The sequence below is a fragment of the Oncorhynchus clarkii genome, chromosome 14, assembly GCF_045791955.1.
Source record: "Oncorhynchus clarkii lewisi isolate Uvic-CL-2024 chromosome 14, UVic_Ocla_1.0, whole genome shotgun sequence".
Taxonomy (NCBI): domain Eukaryota; kingdom Metazoa; phylum Chordata; class Actinopteri; order Salmoniformes; family Salmonidae; genus Oncorhynchus; species Oncorhynchus clarkii.
Window position 1 is genome coordinate 37,522,048 of NC_092160.1, and position 26,139 is coordinate 37,548,186.

Here is a 26,139-nt window from a genome sequence, read left to right on the forward strand (position 1 = left end):
TCCCTACTAGCTCTGATCTGGCAGACTCGCTAAACAGAGACCATCCCTACTGTCTCTGATCTGGATGACTCACTAAACAGAGAACATCCCTGGTCATCCCTACTGTCTCTGATCTGGAGGACTCACTAAACAGAGAACATCCCTGGTCATCCCTACTGTCTCTGATCTGGAGGACTCACTAAACAGAGAACATCACTGGTCATCCCTACTGCCTCTGATATGGAGGACTCACTAAACAAAGAACACTGGTCATCCCTACCGCCTCTGATCTGGTGGACTCACTAAACAGAGAACATCCCTGGTCATCCCTACTGCCTCTGATCTGGAGGACTCACTAAACAGAGAACATCCCTGGTCATCCCTACTGCCTCTGATCTGGAGGACTGACTAAACAGAGAACATCCCTGGTCATCCCTACTGCCTCTGATCTGGAGGACTCACTAAACAGAGAACATCCCTGGTCATCCCTACTGCCTCTGATCTGGCGGACTCACTAAACAGAGAACATCCCTGGTCATCCCTTCTAGACTCTGATCTGGAGGACTCACTAAACAGAGAACCTCCCTGGTCATCCCTACTGCCTCTGATCTGGAGGACTCACTAAACAGAGAACATCACTGGTCATCCCTACTGCCTCTGATCTGGAGGACTCACTAAACAGAGAACCTCCCTGGTCATCCCTACTGCCTCTGATCTGGAGGACTCACTAAACAGAGAACCTCCCTGGTCATCCCTACTGCCTCTGATCTGGAGGACTCACTAAACAGAGAACATCCCTGGTCATCCCTACTGCCTCTGATCTGGAGGACTCACTAAACAGAGAACATCCCTGGTCATCCCTACTGCCTCTGATCTGGAGGACTCATTAAACAGAGAACATCCCTGGTCATCCCTACTGCCTCTGATCTGGAGGACTCACTAAACAGAGAACATCCCTGGTCATCCCTACTGCCTCTGATCTGGCAGACTCGCTAAACAGAGACCATCCCTACTGTCTCTGATCTGGATGACTCACTAAACAGAGAACATCCCTGGTCATCCCTACTGTCTCTGATCTGGAGGACTCACTAAACAGAGAACATCCCTGGTCATCCCTACTGTCTCTGATCTAGAGGACTCACTAAACAGAGAACATCCCTGGTCATCCCTACTGCCTCTGATCTGGAGGACTCACTAAACAGAGAACATCCCTGGTCATCCCTACTGACTCTGATCTGGAGGACTCACTAAACAGAGAACATCCCTGGTCATCCCTTCTAGACTCTGATCTGGAGGACTCACTAAACAGAGAACCTCCCTGGTCATCCCTACTGCCTCTGATCTGGAGGACTCACTAAACAGAGAACCTCCCTGGTCATCCCTACTGCCTCTGATCTGGAGGACTCACTAAACAGAGAACATCACTGGTCATCCCTACTGCCTCTGATCTGGAGGACTCACTAAACAAAGAACACTGGTCATCCCTACTGCCTCTGATCTGGTGGACTCACTAAACAGAGAACATCCCTGGTCATCCCTACTGCCTCTGATCTGGCAGACTCGCTAAACAGAGACCATCCCTACTGTCTCTGATCTGGATGACTCACTAAACAGAGAACATCCCTGGTCATCCCTACTGTCTCTGATCTGGAGGACTCACTAAACAGAGAACATCCCTGGTCATCCCTACTGTCTCTGATCTGGAGGACTCACTAAACAGAGAACATCACTGGTCATCCCTACTGCCTCTGATCTGGAGGACTCACTAAACAAAGAACACTGGTCATCCCTACCGCCTCTGATCTGGTGGACTCACTAAACAGAGAACATCCCTGGTCATCCCTACTGCCTCTGATCTGGAGGACTCACTAAACAGAGAACATCCCTGGTCATCCCTACTGCCTCTGATCTGGAGGACTGACTAAACAGAGAACATCCCTGGTCATCCCTACTGTCTCTGATCTGGAGGACTCACTAAACAGAGAACATTCCTGGTCATCCCTACTGACTCTGATCTGGAGGACTCACTAAACAGAGAACATCACTGGTCATCCCTACTGCCTCTGATCTGGCAGACTCACTAAACAGAGAACATCCCTGGTCCATCCCTACTGCCTCTGATCTGGAGGACTCACTAAACAGAGAACATCCCTGGTCATCCCTACTGCCTCTGATCTGGAGGACTCACTAAACAGAGAACATCCCTGGTCATCCCTACTGACTCTGATCTGGAGGACTCACTAAACAGAGAACATCCCTGGTCATCCCTTCTAGACTCTGATCTGGAGGACTCACTAAACAGAGAACCTCCCTGGTCATCCCTACTGCCTCTGATCTGGAGGACTCACTAAACAGAGAACATCCCTGGTCATCCCTACTGCCTCTGATCTGGAGGACTCACTAAACAGAGAACATCCCTGGTCATCCCTACTGCCTCTGATCTGGCAGACTCGCTAAACAGAGACCATCCCTACTGTCTCTGATCTGGATGACTCACTAAACAGAGAACATCCCTGGTCATCCCTACTGTCTCTGATCTGGAGGACTCACTAAACAGAGAACATCCCTGGTCATCCCTACTGTCTCTGATCTGGAGGACTCACTAAACAGAGAACATCACTGGTCATCCCTACTGCCTCTGATCTGGAGGACTCACTAAACAAAGAACACTGGTCATCCCTACCGCCTCTGATCTGGTGGACTCACTAAACAGAGAACATCCCTGGTCATCCCTACTGCCTCTGATCTGGAGGACTCACTAAACAGAGAACATCCCTGGTCATCCCTACTGCCTCTGATCTGGAGGACTGACTAAACAGAGAACATCCCTGGTCATCCCTACTGTCTCTGATCTGGAGGACTCACTAAACAGAGAACATCCCTGGTCATCCCTACTGACTCTGATCTGGAGGACTCACTAAACAGAGAACATCACTGGTCATCCCTACTGCCTCTGGCAGACTCACTAAACAGAGAACATCCCTGGTCCATCCCTACTGCCTCTGATCTGGAGGACTCACTAAACAGAGAACATCCCTGGTCATCCCTACTGCCTCTGATCTGGAGGACTCACTAAACAGAGAACATCCCTGGTCATCCCTACTGCCTCTGATCTGGCGGACTCACTAAACAGAGAACATCCCTGGTCATCCCTACTGCCTCTGATCTGGAGGACTCACTAAACAGAGAACATCCCTGGTCATCCCTACTGACTCTGATCTGGAGGACTCACTAAACAGAGAACATCCCTGGTCATCCCTTCTAGACTCTGATCTGGAGGACTCACTAAACAGAGAACCTCCCTGGTCATCCCTACTGCCTCTGATCTGGAGGACTCACTAAACAGAGAACCTCCCTGGTCATCCCTACTGCCTCTGATCTGGAGGACTCACTAAACAGAGAACATCCCTGGTCATCCCTACTGCCTCTGATCTGGCAGACTCGCTAAACAGAGACCATCCCTACTGTCTCTGATCTGGATGACTCACTAAACAGAGAACATCCCTGGTCATCCCTACTGTCTCTGATCTGGAGGACTCACTAAACAGAGAACATCCCTGGTCATCCCTACTGTCTCTGATCTAGAGGACTCACTAAACAGAGAACATCCCTGGTCATCCCTACTGCCTCTGATCTGGAGGACTCACTAAACAGAGAACATCCCTGGTCATCCCTACTGACTCTGATCTGGAGGACTCACTAAACAGAGAACATCCCTGGTCCTCCCTACTGCCTCTGATCTGGAGGACTCACTAAACAGAGAACATCCCTGGTCATCCCTACTGCCTCTGATCTGGAGGACTCACTAATTATAAACGAGTTTTGGAGTTCATTATATAAGGAATTTATATTTTACTTTTGATACTTAAGTATATTTAAAACCAAATACTTTTAGACTTTTTCTCAAGTAGTATTTTACTGAGTGACATTCACTTTTACTTGAGTCATTTTCTATTAAGGATATCTTAACTTTTACTACAGTATGAGAATGGAGACCGTTTTCCACCAGTGTTGTGAGGTAGCAGAACGTGGATGGAAATGAGATGTTTGGACTATTGGAGCACATTTACACCGTAGTTCATCTGATACCTTGATAATTATACCATGCCGTTCCATGTTTGTTCTGTTTCTGTAATTAACATATCAGCGTACACTTAATTTACAGGTAGTTAGCAATTTGGCAGAATTAATGACAGCAATGTAAGAAGTGGGCTGTAGATCAACATGTTACCCGTTTCCCCAGGCTAACGAGGCAGATCAATGTGTTACCGGTTTCCCAGGCTAACAAGGCAGATCAACAGGTTGCCCGTTTCCCAGGCTAACAAGGCAGATCAACAGGTTGCCCGTTTCCCAGGCTAACGAGGCAGATCAATGTGTTGCCCGTTTCCCCAGGCTAACGAGGCAGATCAATGTGTTGCCCGTTTCCCCAGGCTAACGAGGCAGATCAATGTGTTACCCGTTTCCCAGGCTAACAAGGCAGAACAAGTGGTAGCCAGTTCTTATTGTCATTGAGCAGGATTCTCAAACATAGTTCTTTAAAACAGATGGAACAGTGGAGAGAAGGCCAGGTGTGAGTCAGAAGAGCCATGGGTGGGATTTGAACCCATGCTGACTGGTATGTGTGTACCGGGGTCAGCGGCTCTAGAAGCAGGGCACAGCATGTATAGTGTTCGTAACAACGTAAAGCTAGACCACACAGCATGTACAGTGTTAATAACAATGTAAAGCTAGACTACACAGCATGTACAGTGTTAATAACAACGTAAAGCTAGACTACACAGCAGGACACAGCATGTACAGTGTTAATAACAATGCAAAGCTAGACTACACAGCATGTACAGTGTCAATAACAATGTAAAGCTAGACTACACAGCAGGACACAGCATGTACAGTGTTAATAACAATTTAAAGCTAGACTACACAGCAGGACACAGCATGTACAGTGTTAATAACAATGCAAAGCTAGACTACACAGCATGTACAGTGTCAATAACAATGTAAAGCTAGACTACACAGAAGGACACAGCATGTACAGTGTTAATAACAATGTAAAGCTAGACTACACAGCAGGACACAGCATGTACAGCGTTAATAACAACGTAAAGCTAGACTACACAGCATGTACAGTGTTAATAACAACGTAAAGCTAGACTACACAGCATGTACAGTGTTAATAACAATGTAAAGCTAGACTACACAGCAGGACACAGCATGTACAGTGTTAATAACAATGCAAAGCTAGACTACACAGCAGGACACAGCATGTACAGTGTTAATAACAATGTAAAGCTAGACTACACAGCAGGACACAGCATGTACAGTGTTAATAACAATTTAAAGCTAGACTACACAGCAGGACACAGCATGTACAGTGTTAATAACAATGTAAAGCTAGACTACACAGCAGGACACAGCATGTACAGTGTTAAGAACAATGTAAAGCTAGATTACACAGCATGTACAGTGTTAATAACAATGTAAAGCTAGACCACACAGCAGGACACAGCATGTACAGTGTTAATAACAATGTAAAGCTAGACTACACAGCAGGACACAGCATGTACAGTGTTAATAACAATGTAAAGCTAGACTACACAGCAGGACACAGCATGTACAGTGTTAATAACAATGTAAAGCTAGACTACACAGCAGGACACAGCATGTACAGTGTTAATAACAACGTAAAGCTAGACTACACAGCAGGACACAGCATGTACAGTGTTAATAACAATGTAAAGCTAGATTACACAGCATGTACAGTGTTAATAACAACGTAAAGCTAGACTACACAGCAGGACACAGCATGTACAGTGTTAATAACAACGTAAAGCTAGACTACACAGCAGGACACAGCATGTACAGTGTTAATAACAATGTAAAGCTAGACTACACAGCAGGACACAGCATGTACAGTGTTAATAACAACGTAAAGCTAGACCACACAGCATGTACAGTGTTAATAACAATGTAAAGCTAGATTACACAGCATGTACAGTGCCAATAACAATGTAAAGCTAGACTACACAGCAGGACACAGCATGTACAGTGTTAATAACAATGTAAAGCTAGACTACACAGCAGGACACAGCATGTACAGTGCCAATAACAATGTAAAGCTAGACTACACAGCAGGACACAGCATGTACAGTGCCAATAACAATGTAAAGCTAGACTACACAGCAGGACACAGCATGTACAGTGCCAATAACAATGTAAAGCTAGACCACACAGCATGTACAGTGCCTTCAGAAAGTATTCAGACCCCTTGACTTTTTCCACATTTTGTTGTGTTACAGCCTGAATTTAAAATGGATTAAATTGAGATGTTGTGTCACTGGTCTACACACAATACCCCATATAATGACCAAGAATAATGTTTCAACAACTGTTGACAAAATAATTTAACGTTAAAAGCTAAAATGTATTGAGTCAATAAGTATTTTAACCCCTTTGTTATGGCAAGCCTAAATAAATTCAGGAGTAAACATCTGCTTAAAAAGTCACAATAAGCTTCATGGACTCACTGTGTGCAATAGTGGTGTTGAACATGATTATCTCTGTACCCCACAAATACAATTATCTTTAAGGTGCCTGTCGAGCAGTGAATTTCAAACACAGATTAAATCTCAAAGATCAGGGAGGTTTTCCAATGCCTCGCAAAGAAGGGCACCTATTGGTAGATGGGTTAACAAACAAAACAGACATTGAATATCCCTTTGAGCACGGTGAAGTTATTAATTACACTTTGGATGGTGTATCAATACACCCAGTCACTACAAAGGTACAGGCCTAACTCAGTTGCCGGAGAGGAAGGAAACCGCTCAGGGATTTTACCATGAGTTCAATGGTGACTTTAAAACAGTTACAGAGTTTAATGGTTGTGATGGGAGAAAACTGAGGATGGATCAACAACATTGTAGTTACTCCACAATACTAACCTAAATGACAGAGTGAAAAGAAGGAAGCCTGTACATAATAAAAATATTCCAAAACATGCATCCTGTTTGCAACAAGACACTAAAGTAAAACTGTAAATAGAATGTGTTAAGTTTGGGGCAAACACAACACATCCCTGAGTACCACTTCATATGCTCAAGCATGGTGGTGGCTGCATCATGTTATGGGTATGCTTGTCATCGGCAAGGACTAGGGGGTTTATTTTAACATTACAAAAAAAATGTATAGAGCTAACCAGCTGCAAAATCCTGGAGGAAAACCTGGTTGTCTGCTTTCCACCAGACACTGGGAGATGAATTCACCTTTCAGCAGGACAATAACCTAAAACACATGGCCAAATCTACACTGGAGTTGCTTACCAATATGGCATTGGATGTTCCTCAGTGGCAAAGTTACAGTTTTGACATAACTTGGCTTGAAAATATATGACAAGACTTGAAAACGGCTGTCAACAATGATCAACCACCAACTAAACAATTTTTAATTTTTTTTTGAAAAACGAATTATGTGCAAATATTTGACAATCCAGGTGTGCAAAGCGTTTAGAGACTCACCCAGCTCTTACCACTAGACATGTAAAGCACATCAGTTCTTACCCCAGAGACCACGAGCTCTCCTCCCAGGTTCTGGACCTCTGCTTTCACCTTACTACAGATGTTGAGCTGGTGGCAGTACAGAGCAATACGCTGCAGGTAGGCCAACAGGTCCTGCTTACAGGCCGAGTCTGGACACTGGAGAGACCGAGAGAGAGAGAGATGGGGTTAGACTAGGACATATAGGCTGTCTGGACACTGGAGAGACCGAGAGAGAGAGAGATGGGGTTAGACTAGGACATATAGGCTGTCTGGACACTGGAGAGACCGAGAGAGAGAGAGATGGGGTTAGACTAGGACATATAGGCTGTCTGGACACTGGAGAGACCGAGAGAGAGAGAGATGGGGTTAGACTAGGACATATAGGCTGTCTGGACACTGGAGAGACCGAGAGAGAGAGAGAGATGGGGTTAGACTAGGACATATAGGCTGTCTGGACACTGGAGAGACAGAGAGAGAGAGAGAGCGAGAGAGGGTTAAACTAGGACACGCAGGCAGAGTCTGGACACTGGAGAGAGAGAGAGTGTGTGTGTGTGTGTGTGTGTGTGTGTGTGCACCCAACCACAGCCAGTCTTCCATGACCTTTCAGGACACACACACAATAAATGCCAATTCACCATATTACAGTTAATGACACAGCAGCATTTTAATGTGCTGCTGGGTGGTGTGTGTGAGATGCACTGTACAGCTAGCCTGGTGTGTGTGTGGGGGGTTCAGGCCTGGTGGAATAGGAAAGGCTATATTTTCCTGGTTTGGTGTGTACCAGCCACTGCCTGTCAACAGAGTTAATGGATACCCGCCCAGTCATCAGATCTCCAAGAGAACCCAGAGAGAGGGCCTGAGAGTGTGTGAGTGTGTGTGTGTGGGTACATGACACTGATTAAGGCTGATATGCTGCGGGAGCCACTGTCTTTTGATGTAAGCCTGGCCGTGAAGTCTGGACAGCCCAAGCATACTGCTTTGTTACCCACGAATAGATATAACACACTAATGGCTGTGTGTGTGGGGGGGGGGGGGGGTGAAACACAGTATGATGAAGACTTACTACATCTACAGGGGTGAAACACAGTATGATGAAGATTTACTACATCTACAGGGATGAAACACAGACTCACTACATCTACAGGGGTGAAACACAGACTCACTACATCTACAGGGGTGAAACACAGACTCACTACATTTACAGGGGTGAAACACAGACTCACTACATTTACAGGGGTGAAACACAGACTCACTACATTTACAGGGGTGAAACACAGACTCACTACATTTACAGGGGTGAAACACAGACTCACTACATCTACAGGGGTGAAACACAGACTCACTACATCTACAGGGGTGAAACACAGACTCACTACATCTACAGGGGTGAAACACAGACTCACTACATCTACAGGGGTGAAACACAGACTCACTACATCTACAGGGGTGAAACACAGACTCACTACATCTACAGGGGTGAAACACAGACTCACTACATCTACAGGGGTGAAACACAGACTCACTACATCTACAGGGGTGAAACAAAGACTCACTACATCTACAGGGGTGAAACACAGACTCACTACATCTACAGGGGTGAAACACAGACTCACTACATCTACAGGGGTGAAACACAGACTCACTACATCTACAGGGGTGAAACACAGACTCACTACATCTACAGGGGTGAAACACAGACTCACTACATCTACAATGAACACTGGCCATGGCTGCACTGTGGGTCCCGGTCAACAGTAGTGTAGTATATAGGTAACAGGGTACATAACCTGTGTGTGTGTGTGAGAGAGAGATGATCATCAAACTGTGTATATGACCTGAGAGCCTCCAGGACTGACGGAGCCTTTATCTGATATCACACCTCTGAACTGGTGAGTGTGTGTGTGTGTGTGTGTGTGTGTGTGTGTGTGTGTGTGTGTGTGAGAGCGATGAGGCTGTAACGCGTTAGGTACCACCGGCAGGGAGAGCAGTGTGACTTGAGATTCACGGCATAGTTCCAGCAGATCGGGATAACAACGTGCTGTGTGTGTGTGACAGGCTCCCTGGCGGATTTACAAATCCACGTCGTCTGGTAAGACGATCTCTAACCGACTGGAATTGGGGATTTGTTTTTTGTTTTATTTCTGTGTAAAAGACCCCACTATGTCAAGCTGAAAAGCTCCACTTCAGACAGAACTGTGAAGGCCTGGTTCAGGTGTCTGAGGTAAAAGTTACAAAGGCCCTAGCTAGAATCAAACAGTATTAAGTGTGTTCCTTCTGTAGATCTACAGACTTAATGAGAGACTTCTATTGGACTACTGGGGCGGGCTCTAGTTATAATGTCTACTATTTTCATCTCTCCCAGTCAGTCCTCCCAGTCAGTCCTCATGTTTCTGAAACACAGCTAAATATAAAGACATCATGATCAATCAAGACAATCTGAAACCGACTGGCTCCCTCTACTTAGTCTCCTCCACTCCTCCCTCTCCCCAGTCTCCTTCCCTCCCTCTCCTCCATCCATCCATCCCTTTCCTCCATCCATCCATCCATCCATCCATCCATCCCTCCCTCTCCTCCCCTCCATCCATCCCTCTCCTCCATCCCTCCCTCTCCTCCCCTCCATCCCTCCCTCCCTCTCCTCTCCTCCCCTCCATCACTCCCTCCCTTCCTCTCCTCCCCTCCATCCCTCTCCTCCCCTCCATCCCTCTCCTCCCTCCCTCTCCTACCTCCACCCCTCACTCTCCTCCCCTCCCTCCCTCTCCTCCCCTCCATCCATCCCTCCCTCCCTCCCTCCCTCTCCTCCCTCACTCTCCTCCCCTCCATCCATCCCTCCCTCTCCTCCATCCCTCTCCTCCCCTCCATCCCTCCCTCTCCTCCCCTCCATCCATCCATCCATTCCTTCATCCATCCCTCTCCTCCATCCATCCATCCATCCCTCCCTCTCCTCCATCCCTCCTCCCTCTCTTCTCTCTCCTCCCCTCCCTCTCCTCCCTCCCTCCCTCCCTCCCTCTCTTCTCTCTCCTCCCCTCTCCTCCCCTCCCTCCCTCTCCTCCCCTCCCTCCCTCTCCTCCCTCCCTCTCCTCCCTCCCTCCCTCCCTCTCCATCCATCCATCCCTCTCCTCCCCTCCATCCATCCATCCCTCTCCTCCCCTCCATCCACCCATCCATCCCTCTCCTCCCCTTGCTCGTTCTGCTCCCCTCTCCTCCTCACCCTTCTCAGATTGATAAAATGATGCTCCAGATTTGCGTAGGGACTAATTAAATCACAGTGACAGGTTGGAGATGTTAACATGACAAAGAGCTGACAGACTCAGGTGGTACGTCCCAAATGAAATCCTCTCCTCTATTGACCCCGGTCAAAAGTAGTGCACTATACAGGGAATAGGGTGCCACCCTGGTCAAAAGTAGTGCACTATACAGGGAATAGGGTACCACCCTGGTCAAAAGTAGTGTACTATATAGGGAATAGGGTGCCACCCTGGTCAAACGTAGTGTACTATACAGGGAATAGGGTGCCACCCTGGTTAAAAGTAGTGTACTATATAGGGAATAGGGTGCCACCCTGGTCAAACGTAGTACACTATACAGGGAATAGGGTGCCACCCTGGTCAAATGTAGTGTACTATACAGGGAATAGGGTGCCACCCTGGTCAAAAGTAGTGCACTATATAGGGAATAGGGTGCCATTTGTGACTCTCCCTCAGAGTATGACAGTAGACGTCGGCTGGCTGGCCGGTCCTCGGCCATAACAAGACCCCGGGTCGGGGCCCCAACAAGACCCCGGGTCGGGGCCCAACAAGACCCCGAGTCGGGGCCCCAACAAGACCCCGAGTAAGGGGCCCAACAAGACCCCGAGTAAGGGGCCCAACAAGACCCCGAGTAAGGGGCCCAACAAGACCCCGAGTAAGGGGCCCAACAAGACCACGGGCCGGGGCCCAACAAGACCCCGAGTAAGGGGCCCAACAAGACCCCGAGTAAGGGGCCCAACAAGACCCCGGGCCGGGGCCCAACAAGACCCCGAGTAAGGGGCCCAACAAGACCCCGAGTAAGGGGCCCAACAAGACCCCGAGTAAGGGGCCCAACAAGACCCCGAGTAAGGGGCCCAACAAGACCCCGAGTAAGGGGCCCAACAAGACCCCGAGTAAGGGGCCCAACAAGACCCCGAGTCGGGGGCCCAACAAGAACATCAACCATCTTGTCTGTTGGGGGGGGGGCATCGCCGCTGTCATTCAAACTGTGTCTAAAACGGGCTTAACAGCTCATCTGATGCTTAATGGAGCTCGAAGCGCTAATGCCCATGGTCAAAAGGGGTGCACTATATAGGGAATGGGGCGCCCTTAGGGACACAGCCCAGGAGATTGAGGTGGGAGGTTCAGGAGAGCAATGTTTCTGTGTCGACACAGTATTTACTAACTCAGGCCTACAACACATTGTTACAATGTTATTTACTGTTACAAACCCACGTTGCAAAGTCAAACATCCAACGTTTGTCAAAAAAAAAGATTCAGTCTTGTACAACATTCCATTATCACTGTTGCCTGAACAGGAACCAGACACCACAATGCACCATGGGATGGCTGGGTTCAGATTGGCCAGAATATTACTATACTGAACAAAAAAATCTAAAAAGAAACTTGCAAAAATTTTACTCAGTTATAGTTCATTTAAGGAAATCAGTCCATTGAAATAAATTAATTAGGCCCTAATCTATGGATTTCACATGACTGGGCAGGGGCACAACCTGGCTCCCAAGTGGGTGGGCCGATGCCCTCCCAGACCCACCCTATTTACATCCTCTTTTACATTTCTCTTTTGCCAAGATAATCCAACCACCTGACATGTTTGGCATCTCAAGAAGCTGATTAAACAGCATTATCATTACACATGTGCACCTTGTGCTGGGGACAATAAGAGGCAGTTTCGTCACACAACATCACAGATGTATACAATTTTGAGGGACATGCAATTGCCATACTGACTGCAGGAATATCCACCAGAGTTGTTGCCAGAAAATGTAATGTTCATTTCTCTACCATAAGCCGCCCCCCAACCACAGAACACGTGTAACCACGCCAGCCATGGACCCCCAGATCACCTGTGGGATCGTCTGAAGGAGTGCCGTGGCACATTTAGGTCTGAAATAAAGCCCTTTTGTGTGTGGGGGTGGGGGGGGGGGGGACACACAACTCAATCTGATTGACCGGTAAATAAATTGGGAGGTGTGTATTTATTAGACGCCATTGCATCCTATTTAACACTTGTCAGACAGTGCAGAGCTGCTGCTGCACCTCGTTGCTGCTGGAGTAAAAACATGCTGTTATAGGCCAGTCACTGAGCAATACTACTAAACATGCTGTTATAGGCCAGTCACTGAGCAATACTACTAAACATGCTGTTATAGGCCAGTCACTGAGCAATACTACTAAACATGCTGTTATAGGCCAGTCACTGAGCAATAATACTAAACATGCTGTTATAGGCCAGTCACTGAGCAATACTACTAAACATGCTGCTATAGACCAGTCACTGAGCAATACTACTAAACATGCTGTTATAGGCCAGTCACTGAGCAATACTACTAAACATGCTGTTATAGGCCAGTCACTGAGCAATACTACTAAACATGCTGCTATAGGCCAGTCACTGAGCAATACTACTAAACATGCTGTTATAGACCAGTCACTGAGCAATACTACTAAACATGCTGTTATAGGCCAGTCACTGAGCAATACTACTAAACATGCTGCTATAGGCCAGTCACTGAGCAATACTACTAAACATGCTGTTATAGACCAGTCACTGAGCAATAATACTAAACATGCTGTTATAGGCCAGTCACTGAGCAATACTATTAAACATGCTGTCATAGGCCAGTCACTGAGCAATAATACTAAACATGCTGTTATAGGCCAGTCACTGAGCAATAATACTAAACATGCTGTCATAGGCCAGTCACTGAGCAATACTACTAAACATGCTGTTATAGGCCAGTCACTGAGCAATACTACTAAGCATGCTGTTATAGGCCAGTCACTGAGCAATACTACTAAGCATGCTGTTATAGGCCAGTCACTGAGCAATACTACTAAACACGCTGTTATAGGCCAGTCACTGAGCAATACTATTAAACATGCTGTCATAGGCCAGTCACTGAGCAATAATACTAAACATGCTGTTATAGGCCAGTCACTGAGCAATAATACTAAACATGCTGTTATAGGCCAGTCACTGAGCAATAATACTAAACATGCTGTTATAGGCCAGTCACTGAGCAATAATACTAAACATGCTGTTATAGGCCAGTCACTGAGCAATAATACTAAACATGCTGTTATAGGCCAGTCACTGAGCAATAATACTAAACGCAATCCATTAAAATTAAAATAAAAAACTACAATGTTTATTTCTAAACTGATACTTGAAGCCTCCTGTTCGCCGTTCAGAGGCATAAAACATCTAGCTGATTCTAAGTCGAGATCATTTAATATAAATGCTGAGGGAGTATAAGAGGTGGGGGCAGGTAGGTGCTTAGTATATCGAGTAGTGAGTATAAGAGGTGGGGGCAGGTAGGTGCTTAGTATATCAATGTCTGTATCCATACTCATATGTACAAGTGAGTTGTTTACCTAAACAATAAAATATAGCAAAAAAGTAACCCAAGATGCATGAAGTGTGGTTAAATTTTTTTTTTTTTTAAAACACCCGGCAAGACACCCGGCAAGACACCCGGCAAGACACCCGGCAAGACACCCGGCAAGACACCCGGCAAGACACCCGGCAAGACACCCGGCAAGACACCCGGCAAGACACCCGGCAAGACACCCGGCAAGACTTAAGCCAGGTCTGAGAAAAATAATAATATATATATATTAAAATAATAATTGTGTCGTTACACAATTCATAGCCTACAGCATATTACACATAAGGGGGGGGGGGGGGGGATACCAAATAAATAATAATAACAACTTGTCTTTGGTCCATAATTGGTCTAATCTATAAACCAACGTTAGAAGGGGATTACTAGAATTTGTTTGAGTGTGGGCTGTATTATTATGCATAGTGGATGGACTGGTTACCTTCTGCCACGCTACAAATGATCTATCCACGAGTCTGGGAGAGAACGCATAGGCCTGGTACCATTGACTATGTGGGGGGGGGGGGGGGGGGGGGGGGGGGCTTGCTGTTGGTTCATTGACTATCTAGGGGGGGGGCTTGCTGTTGGTTCATTGACTGTGTAGGGGGGGGGGGGGGGGGCTATGCTGTTGGTTCATTGACTGTGTAGGGGGGGGGGCCTATGCTGTTGGTTCATTGACTGGGGGGGGGCTATGCTGTTGGTTCATTGACTGGGGGGGGCTATGCTGTTGGTTCATTGACTATGCAGGGGGGGCTATGCTGTTGGTTCATTGACTGTGTAGGGGGGGGCTATGCTGTTGGTTCATTGACTATGCAGGGGGGGGGCTATGCTGTTGGTTCATTGACTGGGGGGGGCTATGCTGTTGGTTCATTGACTGGGGAGGGCTATGCTGTTGGTTCATTGACTGGGGGGGGCTATGCTGTTGGTTCATTGATGGGGGGGCTATGCTGTTGGTTCATTGACTATGCAGGGGGGAGGCTATGCTGTTGGTTCATTGACTGTGTAGGGGGGGGGGGGCTATGCTGTTGGTTCATTGACTGTGTAGGGGGGGCTATGCTGTTGGTTCATTGACTGTGTAGGGGGGGGGCTATGCTGTTGGTTCATTGACTGTGTAGGGGGGGCTATGCTGTTGGTTCATTGACTGTGTAGGGGGGGCTATGCTGTTGGTTCATTGACTGGGGGGGGGGGGCTATGCTGTTGGTTCGTTGACTGTGCAGGGGGGGCTATGCTGTTGGTTCATTGACTGTGTAGGGGGGGCTATGCTGTTGGTTCATTGACTATGCAGGGGGGGGGGGCTATGCTGTTGGTTCATTGACTGTGTAGGGGGGGCTATGCTGTTGGTTCATTGACTGGGGGGGGGGGGCTATGCTGTTGGTTCATTGGCTGGGGGGGGCTATGCTGTTGGTTCATTGACTGTGTAGGGGGGGCTATGCTGATGTTTCATTGACTGGGGGGGGCTATGCTGTTGGTTCATTGACTATGCAGGGGGGAGGCTATGCTGTTGTTTCATTGACTGGGGGGGGGCTATGCTGTTGGTTCATTGACTGTGCAGGGGGGGGGGCTATGCTGTTGGTTCATTGACTGTGCAGGGGGGGCTATGCTGTTGGTTCATTGACTGTGTAGGGGGGGGCTATGCTGTTGGTTCATTGACTGTGCAGGGGGGGCTATGCTGTTGGTTCATTGACTGTGTAGGGGGGGGGGCTATGCTGTTGGTTCATTGACTATGCAGGGCGGTTTACAGAGCCTACAATTATAGTGAATTTGTATTTAATTTTGAATAGTCTAGTAAATGGGGCATTTTATTTTAATAATGAATAGGGTGACACTATTACCTTTAGCTACAGAAATCCTCCACCGTGATGTTTCCATGTCCTCCTCTCTCTCCTTCATTCCTTTCTCCGGCAGAGAGAGGGGCTGTCAACATTTTAATGAAATACATTTTGTCATGATAAAACATGTTACTATCGATGTTCCCGAACAGACTTAATTTGGTTTCGCAAAATTAAGCACTGGGTAGCTACAGGAACAAGGTTGGATAGTCCAAGGCATACAAAGTACTGGGTAGCTGCAGGAACAGGGTTGGATAGCCCAAGGCATACAGAGTACTGGGTAGCTACAGGAACTAGGTTGGATAGCCCAAGGCATACAGAGTACTGGGTAGCTACAGGAACTAGGTTGGATAGCCCAAGGCATACAGAGTACTGGGTAGCTACAGGGACAGGGTTGGATAGCCCAAGGCATACAGAGTACTGGGTAGCTACAGGAACAGGGTTGGATAGCCCAAGGCATACAGAGTACTGGGTAGCTGCAGGAACAAGGTTGGATAGCCCAAGGCATACAGAGTACTGGGTAGCTACAGGAACAGGGTTGGATAGCCCAAGGCATACAGAGTACTGGGTAGCTACAGGAACAAGGTTGGAAAGCCCAAGGCATACAGAGTACTGGGTAGCTACAGGAACAAGGTTGGATAGCCCAAGGCATACAGAGTACTGGGTAGCTACAGGAACAAGGTTGGAAAGCCCAAGGCAAACAGAGTACTGGGTAGCTGCAGGAACAGGGTTGGATATCCCAAGGCATACAGAGTACTGGGTAGCTACAGGAACAGGGTTGGAAAGCCCAAGGCATACAAAGTACTGGGTAGCTACAGGAACAGGGTTGGATAGCCCAAGGCATACAGAGTACTGGGTAGCTGCAGGAACAGGGTTGGATAGCCCAAGGCAAACAGAGTACTGGGTAGCTACAGGAACTAGGTTGGATAGCCCAAGGCATACAGAGTACTGGGTAGCTACAGGAACAGGGTTGGAAAGCCCAAGGCAAACAGAGTACTGGGTAGCTACAGGGAACAGGGTTGGATAGCCCAAGGCATACAGAGTACTGGGTAGCTGCAGGAACAGGGTTGGATATCCCAAGGCATACAGAGTACTGGGTAGCTACAGGAACAGGGTTGGAAAGCCCAAGGCATACAGAGTACTGGGTAGCTACAGGGACAGGGTTGGATAGCCCAAGGCATACAGAGTACTGGGTAGCTACAGGGACAGGGTCATGACCTCCATTCGCTATTTGAGTGCATATGGAACACATGTATTTCCCCCCTGCCCGGCTTCCTGCCTCCATTTCATAACGGGTCATTCTCACTTGAAACTAAATTGTACATATTTGTAAAGTCAATATTGAATTGAGAAGTACAAACATGATCACTTGAGAGAACAGCGTGTGCTATAAACAGGGCTTTCTCAAACCATCAATAGCCTACAGTGACATCATGCTGCCTATAAACAGGGCTTTCTCAAATCATCAATAGCCTACAGTGACATCATGCTGCCTATAAACAGGGCTTTCTCAAATCATCAATAGCCTACAGTCACATCATGCTGCCTATAAACAGGGCTTTCTCAAATCATCAATAGCCTACAGTCACATCATGCTGCCTATAAACAGGGCTTTCTCAAATCATCAATAGCCTAAGTCACATCATGCTGCCTATAAACAGGGCTTTCTCAAATCCTCAATAGCCTACAGTCACATCATGCTGCCTATAAACAGGGCTTTCTCAAATCATCAATAGCCTACAGTCACATCATGCTGCCTATAAACAGGGCTTTCTCAAATCATCAATAGCCTACAGTCACATCATGCAGCCTATAAACAGGATTTCGGAAAGTATTCAGACCCCTTGACTTTGTTACCTTTCCTCAATCTACACACAATACCCCATAATGACATCACAATACCCCATAATGACATCACAATACCCCATAATGACATCACAATACCCCATAATGACAAAGCAAAAACAGGTTTTTAGAAATGTTTGCAAATGTAAAACTTAAATATCACATTTACATAAGTATTCAGACCCTTTTCTCAGTACTTTGTTGAAGCAACTTTGGCAGCGATTACAGCCTCTAGTCTTCTTGGGTATGACGTAACAAGCTTGGCACACCTGTATTTGGGGAGTTTCTCCCATTCTTCTCTGCAGATCCTCTCAAGCTCTGTCAGGTTGGATGGGGAGCGTCGCCGCACAGCTATTTTCAGGTCTCTCCAGAGATGTTAGATCGGGTTCAAGTCTGTGCTCGGGCTGGGCAACTCAAGGACATTTAGAGACGTGTCCCCGAAGCCACTCCTGCATTGTCTTGGCTGTGTGCTTAGGGTCATTGTCCTGTTGGAAGGTGAACCTTCACCCCAGTCTGAGATCCTGAGCGCTCTGGAGCAGGTTTTCATCAAGGATCTCTCTGTACTTTACTCCGTTATTCTTTCCCTCGATCCTGACTAGTCTCCCTGTTCTTGCCGCTGAAAAAACCCCCCACAGCATGATGCTGCCACCACTATGCTTCACAGTAGGGATGGTGCCAGGTTTCCTCCAGATGTGACACTTGGCATTCAGGCCAAAGAGTTAAATATTGATTTTATTAGTCCAGATAATCTTGTTACTCATTGTCTGAGAGTCTTTATGTGCCTTTTGGCAAACTCCAAGCAGGCTGTCATGTGACTTTTACTGAGGAGTGGATTCCGTCTGGCTACTCTTACATGAAGGCCTGATTGGTGGAGTGCTGCAGAGATGGTTGTCCTTCTGGAAGGTTCTCCCATCTCCAGAGAGGAACTCTGGAGCTCAGTTTGTCCGGGTAGTCAGCTCTAGGAAGAGACTTGGTGGTTCCAAACTTCTTCCATTTAAGAATAATGGAGGCCATTATGTTCTTGGGGACCTTCAATGCTGCTGACATGTTTTTATACACTTCCCCCAGATCTGTGCCTCGACACAATCCTGTTTTTTTTTTGCTCTGACATGCTCTGTCAACTGTGCGACCTTATATAGACAGGTCTGTGGCTTTCTAAATCATGTCCAATCAAATTAATTTATCACAGGTTGGACTCCAAGTTGTAGAAACATCTCAAGGATGATCAATGGAAACAGGATCTGTTTTTTTAATTTTTTTAATAAATTAGCAAAAATTTCTAAAAACCTGTTTTCGCTTCGTTATTATGGAGTGTGTAGATTGGTGGGGAAAAAGGCTGTAAATGTTCCCTAATGAACTGTATGTTCTGATTTCTAAGACTTCTGTCATTCACAAGACAAGTTGCCAAATAACTATAGATCATATAGGACCCGTTTCAAATGATCACTTTTACACTTAACATGAGTCACTTCATACGCACACTGGCTCTAGGACGGGAAAGATATCCTATCTATTTTATTCAGATCAATTCAGTTATATTCTTCTTACTATAACGTAATGGCAGGGGACTTATAAACGTATCTTGTCAGCTAAATGAAGAAGCCAACAGCCTGATGGAATGGCCCATTAACATACAGCAGGACAACTCATATTCTGTTCTTCTGAAATACATTTACTTCACATCATAGTGTTTCTTTAGACCTGCCTAAAATAATGGATTTATTATGATGGTTTATATTCGATTTATTCAACTTTTTTACGTTTTTTATATATATATATATATATATATTTTTTTTTTTTAAATATGCAGATCTTCTAAAGAGCTTGTAGGCCTGGAGATACTAAACGCGTTTATGCTTTAACAGTCAATTACTGTCTTATTCATGACAATAACCGGCTGACAAAATGTAATGACCGCAACAGCCCTATAACGGTGTCCCATTCACAGCCCTATAACGGTGCCACATTCACAGCCCTATAACGGTGCCACATTCACAGCCCTATAACGGTGCCACATTCACAGCCCTATAACGGTGTCCCATTCACAGCCCTATAACGGTGTCCCATTCACAGCCCTATAACGGTGCCCCATTCACAGCCCTATAACGGTGCCCCATTCACAGCCCTATAACGGTGCCCCATTCACAGCCCTATAACGGTGCCCAATTCACAGCCCTATAACGGTGCCCCATTCACAGCCCTATAACGATGCCACATTCACAGCCCTATAACGGTGCCCCATTCACAGCCCTATAACGGTGTCCCATTCACAGCCCTATAACGGTGCCACATTCACAGCCCTATAACGGTGCCCCATTCACAGCCCTATAACGGTGTCCCATTCACAGCCCTATAACGGTGCCACATTCTCCTAATGGAAACCCTGGTGTGTGGGGCAGGCAGGTGTGTGGGGCAGGCAGGTGTGTGGGGCAGGCAGGTGTGTGGGGCAGGCACGGGGCAGGCAGGTGTGTGGGGCAGGCACGGGGCAGGCAGGTGTGTGGGGCAGGCAGGGATATATTTATGGACCACATGGTGACTCACCCACTTACAAGATAAATCTCAATTACATGTTTTTTTTTTACCAGCACGGCTCAGCTTGAATTCTTTTAAGGTGCCCCATGTGGGGGGGAAGAAGGAGAGAGAGAAAAGAGGGTGAGGGAAAGAAGGAGAGAGAAAGAGAGAGAGAGAAAGAGAGAGAGTGAGAGAGAGAGAGAGGAGAGAGGAGAGGGAAGGAGAGAGGAGAGAGAAGGAGAGGGAGGAGAAGAGAGGGAGGAGAGAAGGAGAGGGAGGAGAGAGAGGGAGGAGAGAGAGAGAGAGAGAGAGAGAAGGAGAGGGAGGAGAGAAGGAGAGGGAGGAGAGAGAGGGAGAGAGAGGAGTAATAGAGAACTGTAAATTGTTAATGAACTGCAGTACAGACCTTTGTACTGGGTCTGACTTAACCCCCCCAGCTCATCGCTCCCTCCACTACTCCCGAGTACTTTAAACTTTAATAAGGTTCTGGTAGAATGTGTTTTGCTGATTTCATACCCCGTACTAAACCCAGAACCTGACCTCAGCCCCACTCCACCCTGCTATGGAATCACTGATATACATGCTAGAGACAACAACCTCAGAAGTGTGCTAGCACGCTGGAGAGAGACACTGCCAAGCATGTGTTTCTCTGTGTCTATATGTACCATGCTGTTAATATAGAGATGCATAACGGTGTCTCACCATACTGTTAATATAGAGATGCATAACGGAGTCTCACCATACTGTTAATATAGAGATGCATAACGGTGTCTCACCATACTGTTAATATAGAGATGCATAACGGTGTCTGACCATACTGTTAATATAGAGATACAGAACAGTGTCTCACCATACTGTTAATATAGAGATACAGAACGGTGTCTGACCATACTGTTAATATAGAGATACAGAACATAACGGTGTCTCACCATACTGTTAATATAGAGATACAGAACGGTGTCTCACCATACTGTTAATATAGAGATACAGAACGGTGTCTCACCATACTGTTAATATAGAGATACAGAACGGTGTCTCACCATACTGTTAATATAGAGATACAGAACATAAGTGTCTCACCATACTGTTAATATAGAGATACAGAACGGTGTCTCACCCTACTGTTAATATAGAGATACAGAACGGTGTCTGACCATACTGTTAATATAGAGATACAGAACATAACGGTGTCTCACCATACTGTTAATATAGAGATACAGAAAGGTGTCTCACCATACTGTTAATATAGAGATACAGAACGGTGTCTGACCATACTGTTAATATAGAGATACAGAACGATGTCTCACCATACTGTTAATATAGAGATACAGAACAGTGTCTCACCATACTGTTAATATAGAGATACAGAACATAACGGTGTCTCACCATACTGTTAATATAGAGATACAGAACGGTGTCTCACCATACTGTTAATATAGAGATACAGAAAGGTGTCTCACCATACTGTTAATATAGAGATACAGAACGGTGTCTCACCATACTGTTAATATAGAGATACAGAACGGTGTCTGACCATACTGTTAATATAGAGATACAGAACATAACGGTGTCTCACCATACTGTTAATATAGAGATACAGAAAGGTGTCTCACCATACTGTTAATATAGAGATACAGAACGGTGTCTCACCATACTGTTAATATAGAGATACAGAACGGTGTCTCACCATACTGTTAATATAGAGATACAGAACGGTGTCTCACCATACTGTTAATATAGAGATACAGAACGGTGTCTCACCATACTGTTAATATAGAGATACAGAAAGGTGTCTCACCATACTATTAATATAGAGATACAGAACGGTGTCTCACCATACTGTTAATATAGAGATACAGAACGGTGTCTCACCATACTGTTATAATAGAGATACAGAACGGTGTCTCACCATACTGTTAATATAGAGATACAGAACATAACGGTGTCTCACCATACTGTTAATATAGAAATACAGAACGGTGTCTCACCATACTGTTAATATAGAGATACAGAACGGTGTCTCACCATACTGGCCCATTGGCCAACGAGCAAAATCATTGGATAATAAACTGGATGATCTCCGTTCGAGTCTATCCTACCAACGGGACATTAAAAACTGTAATATCTTATGTTTCACCGAGTCGTGGCTGAATGACGACATGGATAATATACAGTTGGCTGTGTTTTCCCGAGCATCGGCAACTCTACTCCACACACAGACACATACAAAGCTCTCCCTCACCCTCCAAAATCTGAACATAATTATATCCTCCTGATTCCTGCTTACAAGCTAAAACTAAAGTAGGAAGTAACAGTGACTCGCTCAATAAGGAAGTGGTCAGATGAAGCCGATGCTACAGGACTGTTTTGCTATCACAGACTGGAATATGTTCCGTGATTCTTCCGATGGCATTGAGGAGTACACCATATCAGTCACTGGCTTTATCAATAAGTGCATCGAGGACATCGTCCCCACAGCGACTGTACCTACATACCCGAACCAGAAGCATCTGCACTGAGCTGCCGCTTTCAAGGAGTGGGACTCTAACCCAGAAGCTTAAAATAAATCCTGCTAAGCCCTCAGACGAACCATCAAACAGGCAAAGCGTCAATACAGGACTAAGATCGAATTTTACTACACCGGCTCTGACGCTCGTCGGATGTGGCAGGGCCTGCAAACTGTTACGAACTACAAAAGGAAACCCAACCGCGAGCTGCCCAGTCACACTAGCCTACCAGATTAAGTAAAGGACTTGTATGTGTGCTTCGAGGCAAGCAACACTCACATCTGCTGCCAAGAAGTGCTTGAAACGCCGGTCATGGCTCACAACACTATCATCCCCTACACCCACTTTAATTTGCATATCGCCCCAACAGATCCACAGATGACGCAATCTCTACTGCACTCCACACTTCCCTTTCCCACCTGGACAAAAGGAGCACCTATGTTAGAATGCTATTCATTGACGACAGCTCAGCATTCCACACCATAGTGCCCTCAAAGCTCATCATTAAGCCAAGGACCCTGGGACTAAACACCTCCCTCTGCAACTGGATCCTGGACTTCCTGACGGGCCGCGCACAGGTGGTGAGGGTAGGCAACAACAAATCTGCCACACTGCAACACTGGGGTCCCTCAGGGGTGCGTGCTCAGTCCCTTCCTGTACTCCCTGTTCACACACCACTGCGTGGCCAAGCACGACTCCAACACCATCATTAAGTTAGCCGACGACACAATGGCGGTAGGCCTGATCACCGACGATGATGAAACAACCTATAGGGAGGAGGTCAGAGACCTGGCCGTGTGGTGCCAGGACAACAACCTCTCCCCCAATGTGATCAAGACAAAGGAGATGATTGTGGACTGCAGGAAAAAGAGGACCGCCCCCATTGTCATAGACAGGGCTGTAGTGGAACAGGTCGAGAGCTTCAAGTTCCTTGGTGTCCACGTCAACAAGCTATCATGGTCCAAACACAACAAGACCGTTGTGAAGAGGACACGACAAAACCTTTTCCCCCTCAGGAGACTGAAAAGATTTGGCATGGGTCCTCAGATCAAGAGCTGCACCATCGAGAAGATCCTGGTTGAATAACCAATCATGGCAACTTCTTGGCATCCTACCGCAAGGCGGTACAGAGGGTAGTGCGTACGGGCCAGTACGTCACCGCACGGCAAGCGGTACCAGAGCGCCAAGTCAAAGCCCAAAAGGCTCCTGAACAGCTTCTACCCCCAAGCCATAAGACTGCTGAGCAGTTAATTAAATAGCTACCCAGACTATTTGCATTGACCAAGTTTATTGTTTACGCTGCTGCTACTCGTTGTTTATTATCTATGCATAGTCACTTCACCCTTACCTACATTTACATAATACCTCAATTACCTCATACATTTGTTTTAATGTTACTTGTTTTTTGTTTTCTTAACTTTAGTTTATTTAGTTCATATTTTCTTAACTTTTGTTCTTCATAAAACTGCATTGTTGGTTAATAAGAGCTTGGAAGTAAGCGTTTCACGGTAAGGTCACCATACTGTTAAATGAATGGAAGTGAAATTACAGAGCCGTGCCTGCCTACTGTTTAACCCTCTCTATCAGGGGTGGGCAACTCCAGTCCTGTGGGTCTGATTGGTGTCACTCTTTCTCCATCCCTACCAACCACAGCTGATTATTCACATTATATTCTGAACTGAAGATCCCGATTAGGTGATTATTGGAGTCAGGTGTGTTGGTTTAGCCACAGCACCCAGCTGACATCAATCAACCTGAAGTCTCATAGATGTAAACAAATATATATATATATTTTTCTTACATGACTTTAACCCCTTATTTCTGTCACTTAACTGTCCCCATACTTCCATTCCTTTTTTAGACTGGTAGCGGGGACCTTTAGATGAGTCTGGTGAGGCCAGTGGGCATCCTAGAGGACAACATGTACGTGTTGATGAGAGTCATCCTTCCATAGAGAGGTCATATTACTTTTATAGGCCAAACCGCTACAGACAATTTAGTGAGAAGACCGATGTTCGGGATGTCTTCTGGTCTGACAAAACACCCCTCTAGTTTCGGCACCTTTCACCGCGGAAGTTCCACATCGGGGGATTAAGACCCATCCAATGCAAAAGAAACAGACCTCTGGCTGAAACTGATGGGTTTTTATAGGGATTTTTGCATTATGTTAATTAGATTTCCATGGGGCCGCGGAAACACTCTAGGGGGCTACTGTTACTGTATATGGGCCCATGTTCCTACTGTTACTGTATACGGGCCCATGTTCCTACTGTTACTGTATACGGGCCCATGTTCCCACTGTTACTGTATACAGGCCCATGTTCCTACTGTTACTGTATACGGGCCCATGTTCCCACTGTTACTGTATACGGGCCCATGTTGTCACTGTTACTGTATACGGGCCCATGTTCCCACTGTTACTGTATACGGGCCCATGTTCCCACTGTTACTGTATACAGGCCCATGTTCCTACTGTTACTGTATACAGGCCCATGTTCCTACTGTTACTGTATACGGGCCCATGTTCCCACTGTTACTGTATACGAGCCCATGTTCCCACTTACTGTATACGGGCCCATGTTCCCACTGTTACTGTATACGGGCCCATGTTCCCACTGTTACTGTATATGGGCCCATGTTCCTACTGTTACTGTATACAGGCCCATGTTCCCACTGTTACTGTAAATGATCCATACCGTTACTCTAGATACTGTAAACTACTGTTAATATTCATTTTACTGTAAATGATCCAAACCGTTACTCTAGATACAGTAAACTACTGTTAATAGTTATGTTAATGTGTACACAGCTAGGTCTGTCCAACCTGACTGTGGTGTGTTATCTCCAGTCTCTCCCTCATCAAGACGGCAGTCTAAATATAGTACCAACATGTAAATAAATTAGCACCCTTCTCCACCTGGTAATTACCCGGCTAATTAAACACCTGCATTCTTAATGGGCTCAGATCTCAGAAGATACAAGCTTTCCTCATTACTCCCCTTTCCCTCCATCTAACTACTCCCAACCCACTGCCCTCCATCTAACTACTCCCAACCCACTGCCCTCCATCTAACTACTCCCAACCCACTGCCCTCCATCTCATCTCTCTCTCCATCTAACTACTCCTAACCCACTGCCCTCCATCTCAACTCTCCCTCCATCTAACTACTCCCAACCCACTGCCCTCCATCTAACTACTCCCAACCCACTGCCCTCCATCTAACTACTCCCTCCATCTAACTACTCCTAACCCACTGCCCTCCATCTAACTACTCGTAACCCACTGCCCTCCATCTAACTACTCC

The 26,139-nt window shown here is 46.3% G+C and overlaps 1 protein-coding gene across 2 annotated transcripts in view; it reads right to left on the reverse strand.

The window, feature by feature from the left end:
- The window catches only part of LOC139366585 (catenin alpha-1-like), a 219,630-nt gene that overhangs the window by 11,801 nt on the left and 181,690 nt on the right, over window positions 1-26,139 (reverse strand). For both annotated transcript variants that reach the window (XM_071104258.1, XM_071104259.1), the window contains exon 18: window positions 7,533-7,667. In XM_071104258.1, coding sequence (XP_070960359.1) covers window positions 7,533-7,667 — 135 coding nt within the window. The remainder of the gene's footprint in view (window positions 1-7,532; window positions 7,668-26,139) is intronic.